A 14,664-nucleotide genomic window follows, 5' to 3' on the forward strand; every position below is an offset into this window, starting at 1 on the left:
TCAGCAAGGTAAAAGCAACAACATAAAAGAGCTTGGTAAACTGATAATGGCAAAAAAAAAAAAAAAAAAAAAAAAAAAAAAGATCTTTCTGTGATGGCTCCAACTTTTTATTTGCAAAGTAATGACTGGTACTTTCTAGATCAACACCTACACATCTTGTGCAGCTTCACTGAAATGCCAGGAATAATAGATAAAGCATTCTTTACTGCACAGTCGTTGACTTGGAACTTTCCGAACAGTTCCAAGGAAGCAAATACATTTCCCAGAGTATATGCACACCAGTGGCTTGATAAATTTGCATTACACCAGTGGTTTAATTTGCATCATTCTGAAAGTGGGGGAAAAATCCTTGTTCAAAGAACTTAATCCTGTTATGTCTTTTTGCATTTCCCGGATGTCTAGGTTAGAAGTTAAGGTTCTGTGCTGGTAACCAGAAGGTTGTGAGCTCAAGTCCTAATAGCACAGAGCCACTACTGGAGCCTAGAACCAGACCCTTAAGTCTCAATCCATAGTTCTATATGTTGGATTGTATTCTGCCTTATATGGAAGTTGTTTGGAAAACAAATGGTTAAGTTCATGGATTTAAAATCCAATAGTATCTTCTTGTTAAACCCTGCTCAGAGTGAGACGAATTGTTTGGGCAGTGGTGCCTCAGTGGTTAAGATTGAGTTAAAGTCCTTGGACTGTCCAAGAGTCACTGTAAGGCCATTAAGCAAGGCCCCTAACCCCTCAACTTCTCAGCTGTGTACTATTTCAATTATAGGTTGCTTTAGATAATAAATAAATAAATAAATGGAAATATCCTCTTTTTCCTTTACATTGTAGTCTTAGTCAACTCTCATTGGTTATGTGATCTTGTAGCCTTATTTATAGTTATTATTAATGGATATTGTTTTCCATATAACCAATAAGCAGCCACATTTCTTATTTTATTGTATTTATTGTATTTATTTTTATGCACAATTTTGCAAAAGGTAATGTGAAATGAATGTGAAATGAATGTGAAATGAAGATTCCAAAAGAAAATGAGATTATGACATTATAGTCATTTGACAATTCACATTTTAGATAAAAACAAAATTTTTCTTATAGCAGGTCACTCAGTGGTGACGGTTACAGAGTAAGAAATTGATGGTGGTGGTTTTATTGTTCTTTGGTGAGAGTCTCCATTGCTTTTTTCTTGTTTTTCATGCATATCTCAGTGACTATGCTCTGTAAATAATTGACAGACTAATCAACTGTATTTCACAAGATCAGTTTAAAACTAGCCTAACTGATTTGTTGAATGGTCTGTTGATCATAAGGTATTTATAACAGGCATAGTGAAACTGAAGGTGTATAGATGTAAGGGATTACAGGCACACATGCTAACTGTGATACCACCATTTTTGACATTCTTAGAAATAAATTCATACAAATAAATCTAGCATGGTATGAATATACAAACTATATTAGTATTGTTGTAAATAATATATCACCACTCCATTATCTTATTAGTCATCTGATCTGCTCACACGTTCCTTGCCTCATAAGTGCTTTGCAAGTGAACGGACAATGAAGTTTTTTTTTTTCTTGAAGTCAGCATTTCAAAGAGCATGAAAAGGCTAAATTTAAAACACCACATTGGTTAAGTTGCTGATGAAGTCATAATATTACATTTGGTCTAGTAGTAATGGACCAGAGTATTAGTACACATAGTTTGATTAAATCTGAATCACATTAGATCTGAATATGTGCATGTTTTGATTATATATTATAGCCCATCTTGATCAGCATCTTCATCTTTTGCATCTTTTTTTCATCTTTTTGTCCTTTATGCTTTCTGTATCACTCTCTGTTTCTTCTCAATGAACTGGATAAGTTTCTTAACCCACGTAGTCTGAGGATTCAGGCAAATCTTTTCTCCACTCACCAAGCCAGCACTAAGAAAATTAAACAGAGAGATTAACATTAACTCAATATTGTTTTTGTTTGAGATTTAAAATGACTTGTACTAATGCAGACGTATTCAAACTAGTGGGCTGACAAGGAATTGCTGGTGGGCCACAGGTGAGTTGGAAAATACCAAAAAATAAATATTTATTTCAGACCTTCCAGCCTTTACCCATTTTACATAGAAGCTCCATGTAACATAACAACAACAATGGGGGAAAAAAAAAAAAAATCAGTTCTGGATCATTTGCTTATATTAAGCCTGAAGGTCTGAAATCCTTCACTTGACTTAAAGTAAAATAACCTGTTGTAGTGTTACTTTGTTAAAAGTGAAAATCCATCAAATATTAGTGCTTGAAAATGAATTGTTCATGGGTTCTTTAAGGGTTCACTGGATAATTAAGGGTTCTTAGCTTCTGAAAAAAAAAGTGTTATACTTTCTCATAGGAAAACACTCTGTTGTAAGGTTCTGGGTTCTCCCAGAGTGACAGCCAAAGGTTCCTTGATTTAGAGTAAAGTATGTATTTTTTCCTTACATCAGATGGTGATCTTAATAAAAAAAAAAAAAAAAAAATTAATCATAAACATACATTAAAGTAGGGGAATTAAATAAAAGAAAAATGTGAATATTAATTAAAGTATCACTTCCAATGTGTTATAGCTGTCATGGAAACCTCTGAGCTCATATTTTGATAAGTTTCTCACTATCTGTATCATAAGGCCTGATTAGTAATGTGGTTCATGCACAGGTTCCACCTATTGCAAATCCACCCCCCACCCCCCCCCCAAATTATTTACTTTAAATTATTTGGTACTGTTGATTAATTGTTTCTTACTTCGCATATCCAAAAATGAGCTGTTGTTCAGAGGTGAATGTGCAAGAAATTGCAGTTATAGCCATGTTTTTTGTTTTTTTTTTTGCAATATGAGAGTTTTTTTTCTCTTGATCTCAGTCGCATGTTCATCTTCTCCTCCTAAATTCTTATCATAATTTTGTATTATGCACACTTACATGACTTCTGTATTCTTGCAGTGGGAGCCTCTAGGAAGGATTTCTACACTGCGCAGGCTGTGTTGTGGGATCACTCTGGACTCTAGCTTCAAACACCTGCAGTGACTGTTGTAACCTTTTCCAAGAGGTTGTATAGCTGAAGGAATATAAATATTTAAAACAGTTTACTGAAATCATTATACATGCAGTGGAATACCATGGAAGCAGAAGAGCTGGCTCAAACACCGTATTAGCTGACACGTGAGTCAGACAGTGAGATTTCCTGAAACAGCGAGTTAGTGTGAAATGTGACAACTGATGCTGTCAGCAATGAACCTCTTTACATATGCACTATGTGAGTATGTGTAAGGCAGAACAGGGTGAGTATATAAAACAAAATTGTTCAGACAAAATGTCACAATCATTGGGAAATGTAATTTAATGCTGAAAGTCACACAAAAAAGCAGATGTTAGCATAATATTGAGCAATAATTGTGTTGAGTCAGAATTCAGAGTTAGTTCATTAGGACTTCCTGTTCCCTTCCATTCTAGGACAAGCTACAATTCAATCACATTTAGCAATTTCTTATGACTGCATTAGTCAATATCAGCACTACTTGATTGTTAAGCAGACACAGAAATAAGATAAAAGTGTATTTCATAGTCAAATATTTCATTCATATTTGTAGTTTCCAAAAATGAATATAAATGGTTTGTTAGGTAAAAGGGTTATTTTTAAAAATCGTAATAAAATTATTGCGTAATTTTCATTATTAGGCTAGTATTCAGGCCATACAAATATTGTCTATGCATTTTTTTTTTTCAAATGAAATGCCCGTTACTTACCGCTAGTAAGGAGAAGGGTGACTGTCATTAAAGCCAAAAGGAGAAAAAATCTCATGGTGAAGTCTAGGGTTAGTTTCAGTTTAAAAAACACTTTAAACAAAAAATGTTGTCTGTCTGCTCCTCAATACTCTGAGTTAAATCTTATATTAACAACAATCATGTGATCATTACAGCAGTGATTTTGTTGTACTTCCCTTTGCACTCGGCATGCGTGTGCGTGTAGCTCATGTGTAAACAGGTTTGTGGTTTCACTTTGGACATTCACATGTTCATCATCTGCAGGCCTCATGCCTGTATATCTCGTGCTGTGTGTCTCTGAGTTCAAAATGTCCCTCAGTAACCTTGCACTTCAGTTACACATACACTCCTGATCACTGGTGGAAATTTGTCACAATGTGCCCCTACACTTGAATTATATTTGAGCCGTACTCGTTGCCTTTGCAAATAAAGTATTTGTGTGTTCATACTCCCACACCCTTAATATTTTATAGTCAGAAACCTGGCAGCCTGGTTATGGCCGGTAGTACTGTCTACATCTGCTTAACACCAGACACCATCATAGCAATGCAGAAAATAAGCACGGGGACACAAATAATAGTATTTGCACCCATTGCACTATTTTGGCACTGCTGTCTTAGTTCAGAGAACTATGGCTATGACCCAATAACAGCAAAGCCAGTTAGGTCACACATTTGAAAACCATTTATCTAATTATGGGAGCAATGCCCTGTCCAATTCTGGGGTCCAAGTTTATGTTTATAATCAACAGGAATTTGGATACTCCTGCATTTTACGCTGAAGGTTGGTGCACTGCTAGAAACAAATAACTTCAAACAAATAAAGTGATTTAATTAGATTTACCATTAGTGTCTTCTAAATCATCTGATGAAATATCCTATCATATAATAAGATAATAATAATATATACTATAATATCCTATTATAAGAAATATTGTATTAGATATAATACATGTTAACAGACATCCAAGATCTCTACAAAACCGGGAATACAATGGATTACTTTCTTTCTTTTTTAATTCTAAATCTAAAATTTATTAGTTTTTTAAATTTAAAACTTTAGCACAAAATAATGCAATATTTAATATATTATGTTAATATATAAGTACACTAATTTGGCTTTCTCTGGCTTTCATGCTTCTAAAAGGCAAAAGGAATGAGGTAGAGTGATTAAATGGAGTAATTTACCTGTGGGGTAGTGCCATTATTCACACGTCCACAGACATAGACATAGTTGAGACTAAACTCTGGATTTCACAAAGTTTTGGCTCAAGGGAATCTTGGAATATTCCATTCTCATCTGGGGTCTGGGATTTTTTTTTTTTAGCGCTTTTCCCAAGAAATTAAATCTACAGTATATCACTGTCTATGCTCACAACTGATCCTATCAGATATGAAGTTTCCTAAAAGTTGAATCTGATCTTTCTTGATACTACCTTGCTATGGTATGCTACTTTTTGATTCCATGGATACTGACAAAATGTATAAAAAGGCATGTAATTACAATACATAGATGTATTTTGCCAATCAGAAAAATAGATGATAGCTTCCCTTAATGTTATAGACAAATATGTTAGTAGTATGGATATTAAACGTTAGACCTGTATTCGGCTTAAGTGTAGATTTTGTCACTGAATCTGTCTGAAATAATATAGATACATAAATATGACTATAACGGACGTATTTTAGACACAGAAGATTTTAACAGAAGATTTTAAGGTCAGTATGTAGAAGAAGGGTAATTGGCTCAAGAAAAAAGTTAATAGCAATGCCAGTGACTCATTACGTGGACACTGATGCTTGTATTAAGTAAAATATCCAGAGATGGTACATATTTGTTTGTGGGGAGAGAGAAGCCAATGACAATAAAGATGAATTATGGAGGATTTAATTTGACATTACCCCTGAATGAACTTCACACAGATGTTGATGGTTCACACGGATGTTTTATTACACACTGTTTTTGGGTGACCTCAATGCCAGTACGTCACATTCTAATGTTAGTATGACTATAACTTGTTTAAAATTTACACAAAACTCTGATATCTATAAATAATATTTCAAATATTCCCCATGAAAGCCTGAGGCCTTAACAGCAGTAGTTTATCAGAGATCATCCAACCTTTTCTGAATTTAATACTTGCGTCATTGAACATTAACCGCTTTTAAAGATGTACTGAGACACTGACACATGATACTGGATGTGGTTTCAGTGTGTATGTGTTTGCAGCTGTAAGTAAGACCACACGCAATATTCCAGTAAAAAGAGGACGTTATTGAAAACTGCTTTGCCATTTCTTTACTACCACACAAAAACATGAAGAACCTCCCTCAAACATCATCAGCAGTTAAAAAAAAATCTTAACAGATAATAGTGTGAATAACTATCATTAATCACTATCAAAAGTGTTAAAAATCATTCTGGGTGACCATCAAAATACTGCAGTTTATCAGAAGTAAGATGACTGAAGAATCATTTCATTCATTTCAAATAAATCTTAATTCCAAATGACTTTAAAAAATTGGATGTCTGATGATGTCCTGTAATAAACAAAAAAGTTACTCAATCTTTTGTCTCATCTTTTGTCAAGACTCTTGTCTTTTGTTTATTTTTGGAACATTTCTTTTGCAATTCATTTTAATTCAGTTCAGAGAGAATGTAAAATTAAAAATGAATATTGCTTCCTACTCTTGATTACTTTAGCAAAGTTACATCATAAGTCTCCATTGCTCTGTAGAAATGTGCTGGTATTTATATTTTGCCTAATAAAGTGTGTCACTTGGAATGGCATAAAAACACATTGTTTTTGTTTAAACTTTTAGGTCACAAATTACGAGTAACTTTGTCAAGTAAATCCACGAAAAGAAGACTCAATTTCCCAATAGACATTGAAAAGACAAATAGACCATGGCAGAGGGCATTAATAAAAAAACCAAAAAAACAATATTTTCCAAGGTTGGTGTGGAAGAACTTGAATGGCCTGCACAGAACCCTGACCTCAATCCCACTGAACACCTTGAACTGGAACACTGACTGTGCACCAGGCCTTCTTGCTTGACATTAGTCTCTGCCTACTGCTCTTGTGGCTGAGTGAGCACAAATCCCAACAGCAACGCTCCAAATTTTAGTGGAAAGACTTTCAAGAAAAGTGAAACCTGTTACACAAGAAGGGGACAACTCCATATTAATGGACATGGTTTTGGAACGGGACGTTCAATAAGCACATATGGGTGTGATGGTCATGTGTCCACATACTTTTGGCCGAACAGTGTATTAAACATGGTGGCATTGTTAATATTTTAAAGAATTGTTCTTAGTCCCATGTAAACTGAATTTGACCCCTCTCTCTCTCTCTCTCTCTCGCTCTCCCTCTCTCTCACACACACACACACACACACACACACACACACACACACACACACACACACACACACACACACAGACACACACAAATCTAATCTATTAAATTCTTATTATAACATACCCCCATCTGCATTATAAAGTTCAGATTCTTGCTACAGATCTTGCTACATGGTAATCCTGACCTTGACATAACTCTCATTTTCAGAGTCAGAGAAACAATGTAGTGAGTCATTCATTAAAATGTGATGTTTTTCATTGGAAGTAAGATGCTTAGCTTTTACAAGAACTGACTTAGGCAGTGATGCCATTGATACCGTAAAAACACTGGCAGAGGTTTAGATCTGTCAAAACACATGGCAGCCCATGTGCATGTCTATTGAAACAATGCTCGAGATATGCAAGTAAGTTTCAGTACCAAAACTTCCATATGATTGTGAAAGGTTTTGAATACAGACATTAAATACAGAAAGTGTTATTGTTCAGTTTACACACTCTTTTTATACACTTAAAGGTTCTGTGTAGAACCTGTGTAGAAAGGGTGTTTCCCTTTCAGAAAGGTAATAACTCTGATATAAGTGTTCTTTTATCTTGATTTGTAAGTATCATAGATTTATAGTAAATTTTCTAGAAATTGTTTCATTTATGTGCTCTATCATAAAGAATTTCTTTATGTCTCCTCCAAAAGTATTGGAACAGCAAGGTCAATTCCCTTGTTTTTGCTATACACTGAAGACATTTGGGTTTGAGATCAAAAGATGAATATGAGACAATAAATCAGAATTTCAGCTTTCATTTCCTGACATTTACATCTATATGTATTAAACAATTTAGAATATGGCACCCTTGATGGCAGACCACCCAATTTTTAGGTGAACAAAAGCATTAGAACAGATAGTCTTGAAGTAAATTAAAGTAAATAACACTTAATATTTGGTTGCATATCCCTTGCTTGCAATAACTGCATCAAGCCGGTGACCCACCGACATCACCTTTTGTGATGCTTTTCCAGACTTGTACCTTAGCTTTCAGTTGGTGTTTGTTTTGGTGAGTTTCTCCCTTCAGTCTCCTCTTCAGGAGGTGAAATGCATATGTGATATGCAATGTTTTTGTCATCAACTGCTGTTGTGTTCCTTGGCCGACCTGTTCCATGTCTGGTTGTTAGTACACCAGTGGTTTCTTTCTTTTTCAGGACATTCCAAATTGTTGTATTGACTATGCCAAGTGCTTGTGCAATGGTTCTGATTTTCCCTCTTTTCTCAGCTTCAAATGGCTTGCTTTTTTCCCCATAGACAGTTCTCTGGTCTTCATTTTGGTTTATCCTTCTTAACAAATGCAATCTTTTTTAACAAATGCAAACAAAACCCAGGGATCAAACCAAGAGTAGACATTCAGAGCTATTAATTGTTTAAACAATCAGTCTAACAGGGCACACCTGGGCAACTAGAAACACCTGTCAGTCACATGTTCCAATATTTTTTGATCACTTGAAAAATGGGTGGGTTCAAACAAAATGTGCCATGTTCTAAGTTCTTTAACACAGCTAGATGTAATTATCAGGAAACGAAAGTTGAAATTCTGATCTGTCATCTCATGTTCATCTTTTGTTTTCAAACCCAGATGTCTTCAGTGTATAGCAAAAATAAAAGAATTGGCCTTGCCATTCCAATATTTTCAGAGGAGATGTGCTTTATAAATAAAGATGCAGATTATCTTTTAATGTATTAATTAATGAATTAATGAGTTCATTCATTCATGTTTCTCTTTCCCCAAGGCTGCCTATGTGAACAAGGGGAGATCATGCAATACTCTTCACAGATAGTAACCTGACCTCAGGATGGGACCCAGGACCCTGGAGCTGTGTTTAAGCTATCCACTGCAACACCACCATTGATTGATCGACTGATTAACTGATTGATTGATTGATTGATTGATGCAGTAATATTAGGATGCCCAGACCATGCTGGATGGTTCTGTTATTTTAGCCAATATAATTAATGATGTAATGTCATTCATAAGTGATAAGCCAATCAGTTGCTAGTTTATGATTCTATGTAAAACAGTTATTGATGCTTGAAATTACAAGTCCTTGAATGTACATTATATGGTCGAAAGTATGTGGACACCTAACCATCACACTCATAGGTATTCCCCAAACTGTTGCCACAAAGTGCTGTATGCTGTATTATTATTATTTACCCCATGTGCACAAAGTAAGATCCATAAAGACTTCATAAAGGTTCGAATTCATTTATTTGCCACTGTGTGGGATTTAGAGACGTTCTTTCATTATTCATACTGGTGTATGTCCCAGTTATTTAGAGCCATGACTATGAAGCTGTGAATAACACAGACAGTATAGAGTTTTCAAAACACTTTATTAGTAATATTAGTGAAATGTTCATAAATGTTCATTGTTGTAAATACAAAAATTAAACATTTGTTGATTTTATTAAATATAGACAATGTATAAAAATTCTCCTAGAACTTAGATAATTACTCATATGATGAGTGATGAAATACTGAAAATACTGAAATACTGAAAATAGAATTTTAGTCCATCAGCTCTTCTTTCGTTTTCCTTCACCCATCTTCAACTTAGTAGCATTTTATGGTGCCAGGTTCCTTCTGCAGGGATGAAGAGAAAGATTTTAATGTTAATATTAGTTAATAACTGACAATTTAAAACGCTTAGTTTTTGACATTATATGGCAAGCCACGTTTATGACAACTGGACCAGATTAACTTCAGTCCTATCAATCTGCATCAAATGCAATGTTGTTTGGTCTTAAAATTACTAATGAGTACTAGTGACACATTCATGTGTATAGGTGAGAGTAATATGACAGGAAAACCTGTAATTGTGAAACTTACCTTCTGAGGGCGTTCTGAACCCACTTGTCGTTGGGGTTGAGGCACAAAGTAATTTCCTTCCGGAATTTCACTGTAGCACTGCAAGTACAAGACATTGTTATTTTAAACATCTGTGAAAATAGCTGAGTCTAGGCCTAAATCAGACTGACCTGTAACACCTACATATATTTAGCAAGCAAATTAGCTTTTGTAATAATGACTGGAAATTTGGCAGTTAAAGTCTCAGGACAGTCAGAAAGCGACTGATGCGGTTGCTTGGTATAAATGTGCTTATCAGCTATGAATTAATGTTATATATGTGACCCAAAATAAATGTAAACTTTTTTCATTAATGCTTACATTATTTCTATATATTTGCAGTGAGGACCAGGCTGAAATCTCTCCATCTTCACAATTCTATGATCAGAGATTTCCCTTGGCACAGTTTCTGTACACCGACATCGGGGCTGTATTAGAAGTCCTGTTGTATTAAAGAGGAAGACAGATGTGATCAATGGAAAAGCAGAGACATATTTCTAAAGTGAGTAACTTGTTTGTTAAACATATGTATAGCCTTGTTATATGAAATGGCTAAAATTACTGGAGAAGAACAAATTTATATTGCACTCATAAGCAGACAGTGGTTAGTAACTTCCTATATATAAGTTATCACTTTAATGAATTACACTTATAAGCATGATTGGATCTATTCTTTTATTGGTATGACTTTAAAAAAATTATATAGCCAACTCTAAACAGAAAAGTGAATGTTTAACAAAATGTACTTACCTTCTGTCATTGACAAGAGAGCACAGGCTAAAAGAGTAACAGCTAGAGCTGAGGGGTTCATTATTTTTATTTTAAAAAAATATAAAAAGAAATACATTCAAGAGACCACTCTTGCAAGTGTATCAGGAATTCTCAGCTAAGAAGCTGAGCTTAGGGCCCTTTTAAAGCCCTTCTGCCTTCAGTGAAATTGAAGGATTACATAACACACATCCTCCTCCTCATGATGCAGTACAAATGCAGCTCTCTTCCATGGAAATTATTTTTATTCCCACTATTCCAAAGAAAAAGGTAAAGATCAAATTGTCCACTTTCAATGATTGCATTTGGGTTTATTTTGTAGAACTTACAAAGTTTAATTTTATGAGTAATTGAATATTAAAAGCCATTTGTTTTCTGGTCAAGAGCGTTACATTATTAGTTCATACACAAAACAGCTAACAAAATCAATTCTGGATATGGCTTGTAAATCTGTAGTGCTTTAATTTTTCAGTCTGAGGACCAAAGATGTGTCAATGTCATTAATGCAGATCATCATGATCACCATGAATATCATGTTAAAATAATCTGTTTGGTACATTGTTTAAAAAAAGAAAAAAGATGCACTGGTAAAGATAGAAATTGCACACAACCTCAGATACTCTAGAAGACCAAAGTGGAGGCATAAAGAGAAAAATATATGATCTTCAGCTCAAGGGGTTTCATCATAAGATCGCTCTTCATCCTCAAAAAATAGAAATGCTTGGTAAAAGGTGCTGCAGAGTTCATGGGCAAATTCTTCTGTATGAGTTCTTATGGCTGTTTTTATTGATAAAATGTCAGCAGAATGATTTATGAAGCATATACTGTATACAGTAAATACTGTATTAAAGACAATGAACAGCATTATGCCATGCATCAGAACATTGTCTCTACAGAACCAAAAAGTGAAATGTTTTTTATTATCTGAGTCAATAAATTGCCCTGAACTTCAATGACCAATTATTTCATTTATTGACGAAAAAAAGCTGAGGACGAAATGTCTCAAAAATGAGAAGGAAGTAAAATTGCCACACTATGGGCCTTGACCATTTCTAGAGAAGTTATGACTTATTTTTAATTTATATTGAAGCTGTGAATGCAAAAGATTTAAAATAAAGCGCTGAAGTGCTAATGTATCTGATTAGTCTGAAAGGGTAGGGGGGTTTATGAAAGACCAATGATAAGGTACAATACGTAGCACTGGAAACAATGTATGCTGCTGATGTGCTGCAGAAGCCTTGCATTCCTAAATAATTCAAGTCACATATTTCTTTAAGGAAATCTTAACATTCTCTGATAAAAAGGTGCTAAACCTGGGTTTCAAGGTATAAATGCTGTTCACTGGGCGGGTATTGTATATCTTAAGTTTTAGAGAAATAATCAAGGGTAAGTCAAATTTATTTTTTATTTTCCCTTGCTTCTTAATAGGTGTCACTGAAGCGTAGCATTTTTCTACTTCCGTAATTGTAGAGAATTATCATCAAGATACACAACTGGACCTTAAAAATAACTGTTGCACAACTGAAGGTACATTTACATTATTTGTATTGTGGGGAACAAAAACATGTACAGTAGTACACCTGTACAGTAGCTTTTTTTAATTTTATACAATTCAGGTTTTTTTTTTTTTTTTTGGTACTGTTTCAGTTATTTTCAGTTTGAGTTATTTTCATTTTGTTTTAAATCATTTAATAATTTTATTTCAGTTAACAAGAACAATAATTTGCTATAATAATATTTAATTTTCCTGTTTATTAAGTAAAGAGTAATTAATGTGACTTAAACGGTTAAAGCATGTCTTTGTGATATTCATTGCTTCAGGAAAATGGGTGCTATAAGTTTGGTTTGAGGAAATTCCTGCTTGAACCCACTTTTACTCATTTTATTCCCAATTCTATAACTGTTTTCCTTATCAGTTTAGTATAACTTTAGTTCCTTATCTTCCATAAGCCAAATTTTATTTCATCTACAAGACAGGTATGTCTACTAACGTGGCCAGTGAGAATACCCAGTGAAAATGAAATGAAAAATGATAAGAATACAAAAATGTATCCTTAAATAATCAAGACATTATCAATACAATTGATGTCACTAAAAATTATATTGGATATCATCATATTTTTTTTAATTGAACATCAAGCCCTGCCCAGATACAGTGGATATAAAAAGTCTACACACTCCTTTCAAAAATGCTCGGCTCTCAAAATCGTAAAGTCATTCCACAAGTTTTTAAAAGGATTTAGACCTGGGCTCTGTCTGTGATAAGCTGTCTTGTTTTTGCATATATATATATATATATATATATATATATCCTTTAGAACATATCTTTTAGAATTATGCCCAAATAGTTCTATGTTGTACGTTTTGGCAATTTTTTTATTTGTGAAAAGGGCTTCCAGACATGAAGAATACAAAAGACTGTTGTAACCTGCAGGGAGTGACTAGTCCCTGCCAGATATTCATGCAGCTCTTTTAATATTGCTGTAGGTCTCTTGGCAGCCTCCCTGATAAGTTTTGGTCTTAAGTTTGGTCTCCTTTCATCAAATTTGGAGAAATGGCTTGCTCATGGTGATGTCACAGTGGTGCCCCATTTTCTCTCCATCTGTTGATGATGGCTTTCATGGTGTTCCAGGGTACATCTAATATTTTGCAAATTCTTTTGTACCTCTCTCCTGATGGATACCTTTCGACAATGAGATCCCATACACGCTTTGTAAGCTCTTTGAAGACCGTGCCTTCGGCAGTCAGATGAGACAAAGAAATGTCAAGAAAATCCTACAGAAACTGCGGAAGAGAAAAGGGAGAAAATGCTGGCTTCTTGCCAAGTTCAAATCCAGGATACCTCACATACCAAACACATGCGTCATTGTTCATCTGGGAACTCTGTGAGGTGGGTGAATACACATGAAATATGAAATACCATTTAAAATGTTGTTTTAATTAGTAGTGTGGGAGAGAGTATGAGGGAGGAAAAGAGCTGGGTGGCTAGTAAAGATAATGATTTGAATTAGATTCCAAAGCCACTAATCATTTCAGTAGGACCTAAGCCAAAAGATTTGTAACCCAATAATGAAATACAGTGTAAAATATGAGCCTCTCGGTCTCTTTTCAGTGCAATATTCATGACTAAACCACAGTGTTGTCCATCATAACATAACTTATTCAGGTTCAGGATTCATATCTTATGTTTTTTTGGAGATTGAAAAATAAAGTGAACAAATGATATTGCAGATCAAAATCTTATGTTTATTAATCTTTCTCACTTGCATATACATAAGGAACAAAAAACCTCCAACAACCAAGTTTTGACATCGACCTATTTAAAAGGCAGAGATTTTTTCTTGTCCTAAAGTGAAACTGTATAGTCTGTATTTACACTACCCTAGTAAAAGTGTCCTTATAATAATATGACAAACCAAATTTCAAATTTAAGAATTTAAGACATTTCCATATAGGCTTTGAAGATTTTTACCAGTGGATAAAAATATATATTGTTGGCTGTACACCTAAATGTTATTACACACTTTGTATTATGAAACCTGCTTCAGTGTAACACTCCAACTAAGCTCTTGTCTCAACTTGCTATAAATATTTTACACCTACTTGCACCTTTTCAACTAATTGATTAATATCAAGCTAACGCATATCTTAGAGTGAAAAAACTTGGAGGCAACTCCAACTAAATCGGTGAAATATTACAGCAAAGAAATTTCTCTTAACTATGTATGGGTATTGAGAGACACAGTTTGACCTACAAGATTTTCAAACTAGACCTACAGGGTATTGGCAGTTTTTTCCCCAAATTATGGGAATCACTTTTGCTAAGTACTGTGAGAATCTTTGCACTAGGTACTTCT

The 14,664-nt window shown here is 34.3% G+C and overlaps 3 protein-coding genes across 11 annotated transcripts in view; 1 reads left to right on the top strand and 2 right to left on the bottom strand.

Moving 5' to 3' along the window:
• LOC113540370 (uncharacterized) overlaps positions 1–14,664 on the top strand; it is a 54,956-nt gene that overhangs the window by 27,513 nt on the left and 12,779 nt on the right. For 2 of the 9 annotated variants that reach the window (XR_008301583.1, XM_053233117.1), the window contains exons 2-3: positions 2,966–10,541; positions 12,236–13,697. The gene's annotated coding sequence lies outside the window, so the exon portion shown is untranslated. The remainder of the gene's footprint in view (positions 1–2,965; positions 10,542–12,235; positions 13,698–14,664) is intronic. The other 7 variants (XM_053233119.1, XM_053233121.1, XM_053233120.1 and 4 more) reach the window with 7 other exon arrangements.
• cxcl19 (chemokine (C-X-C motif) ligand 19) lies at positions 1,522–3,908 on the bottom strand. The gene is made up of 3 exons (XM_026936815.3): positions 3,770–3,908; positions 2,945–3,080; positions 1,522–1,922 (listed from the first exon to the last, which is right to left on the bottom strand). Exons 1-3 carry the CDS (start codon positions 3,822–3,824, stop codon positions 1,814–1,816), a joined length of 300 nt encoding a protein of 99 aa, XP_026792616.1. The 5' UTR covers positions 3,825–3,908; the 3' UTR covers positions 1,522–1,813.
• On the bottom strand, positions 9,637–10,951 carry LOC113540372 (interleukin-8-like). Its single transcript, XM_034303281.2, has 4 exons — positions 10,790–10,951; positions 10,361–10,481; positions 10,022–10,099; positions 9,637–9,775 (listed from the first exon to the last, which is right to left on the bottom strand). Exons 1-4 carry the CDS (start codon positions 10,884–10,886, stop codon positions 9,757–9,759), a joined length of 315 nt encoding a protein of 104 aa, XP_034159172.2. The 5' UTR covers positions 10,887–10,951; the 3' UTR covers positions 9,637–9,756.

This window comes from Pangasianodon hypophthalmus, chromosome 4 (assembly GCF_027358585.1).
Source record: "Pangasianodon hypophthalmus isolate fPanHyp1 chromosome 4, fPanHyp1.pri, whole genome shotgun sequence".
NCBI classification, from domain to species: domain Eukaryota; kingdom Metazoa; phylum Chordata; class Actinopteri; order Siluriformes; family Pangasiidae; genus Pangasianodon; species Pangasianodon hypophthalmus.

Coding starts and splice junctions, on each gene's coding strand:
- LOC113540372 (XM_034303281.2), bottom strand. CDS start 10,886: ATGTATTTCTTTTTATATTTTTTTAAAATAAAAATAATGAACCCCTCA. Junction 10,482..10,789: donor TCTCTTGTCAATGACAGAAG/GTAAGTACATTT, acceptor TTAATACAACAG/GACTTCTAATACAGCCCCGA. Junction 10,100..10,360: donor TGCAAATATATAGAAATAAT/GTAAGCATTAAT, acceptor TTGTACTTGCAG/TGCTACAGTGAAATTCCGGA.
- cxcl19 (XM_026936815.3), bottom strand. CDS start 3,824: ATGAGATTTTTTCTCCTTTTGGCTTTAATGACAGTCACCCTTCTCCTT. Junction 3,081..3,769: donor CACCCTTCTCCTTACTAGCG/GTAAGTAACGGG, acceptor ATATTCCTTCAG/CTATACAACCTCTTGGAAAA. Junction 1,923..2,944: donor TGCAAGAATACAGAAGTCAT/GTAAGTGTGCAT, acceptor TAATTTTCTTAG/TGCTGGCTTGGTGAGTGGAG.